We start from the raw sequence: 336 nt of genomic DNA on the forward strand, positions 1-336 counted from the left end.
GTGAGAGCAGCCTCGGGGCGGGGGGCAAGAACAACCTTGTGGGGGGGCCAGAGCAGCCCGGGTTCTGCCTCCCTGCTAGAGGCTGAGGTCCACCACCACGTGCCGGTAGACCAGCGTGTTGGCCTTGAAGCTGGGAGCCAGGAGGAGCTGCACGTCGGCAGCCGGCACGTAGCGGAACGCCCCGCCTGCACCGACAGCTCCTGGAACTTGACGAATTTCTGCTTTTCCTCTTCCCAGAGGTAAACGTGGGTGAAGGAAAAGTCACTGCCCAGCGCCAGGTACTGCCGTTGCTCCACGGAAAAGGGCTGCATCACCATGGAGCCGCGGGACGGCAGC

At 64.3% G+C, this 336-nt stretch overlaps 1 protein-coding gene across 1 annotated transcript in view; it reads right to left on the minus strand.

Moving 5' to 3' along the window:
• Positions 1 to 75: 75 nt before the first annotated feature.
• The window catches only part of LGI3 (leucine-rich repeat LGI family, member 3), a gene marked incomplete at its 5' end in the record, with an annotated part of 2,031 nt that continues 1,770 nt past the window's right edge, over positions 76 to 336 (minus strand). Inside the window, 2 exon segments of the mRNA XM_010159399.1 lie at positions 76 to 182; positions 185 to 336. The exon segment at positions 185 to 336 is cut by the window's right edge and continues 38 nt beyond it. Of these exon segments, the coding sequence (XP_010157701.1) occupies positions 76 to 182; positions 185 to 336 (259 nt within the window).

The sequence above is a fragment of the Eurypyga helias genome, unplaced genomic scaffold (genome assembly GCF_000690775.1).
Source record: "Eurypyga helias isolate BGI_N326 unplaced genomic scaffold, ASM69077v1 scaffold31179, whole genome shotgun sequence".
Classification (NCBI taxonomy): Eukaryota; Metazoa; Chordata; class Aves; order Eurypygiformes; family Eurypygidae; genus Eurypyga; species Eurypyga helias.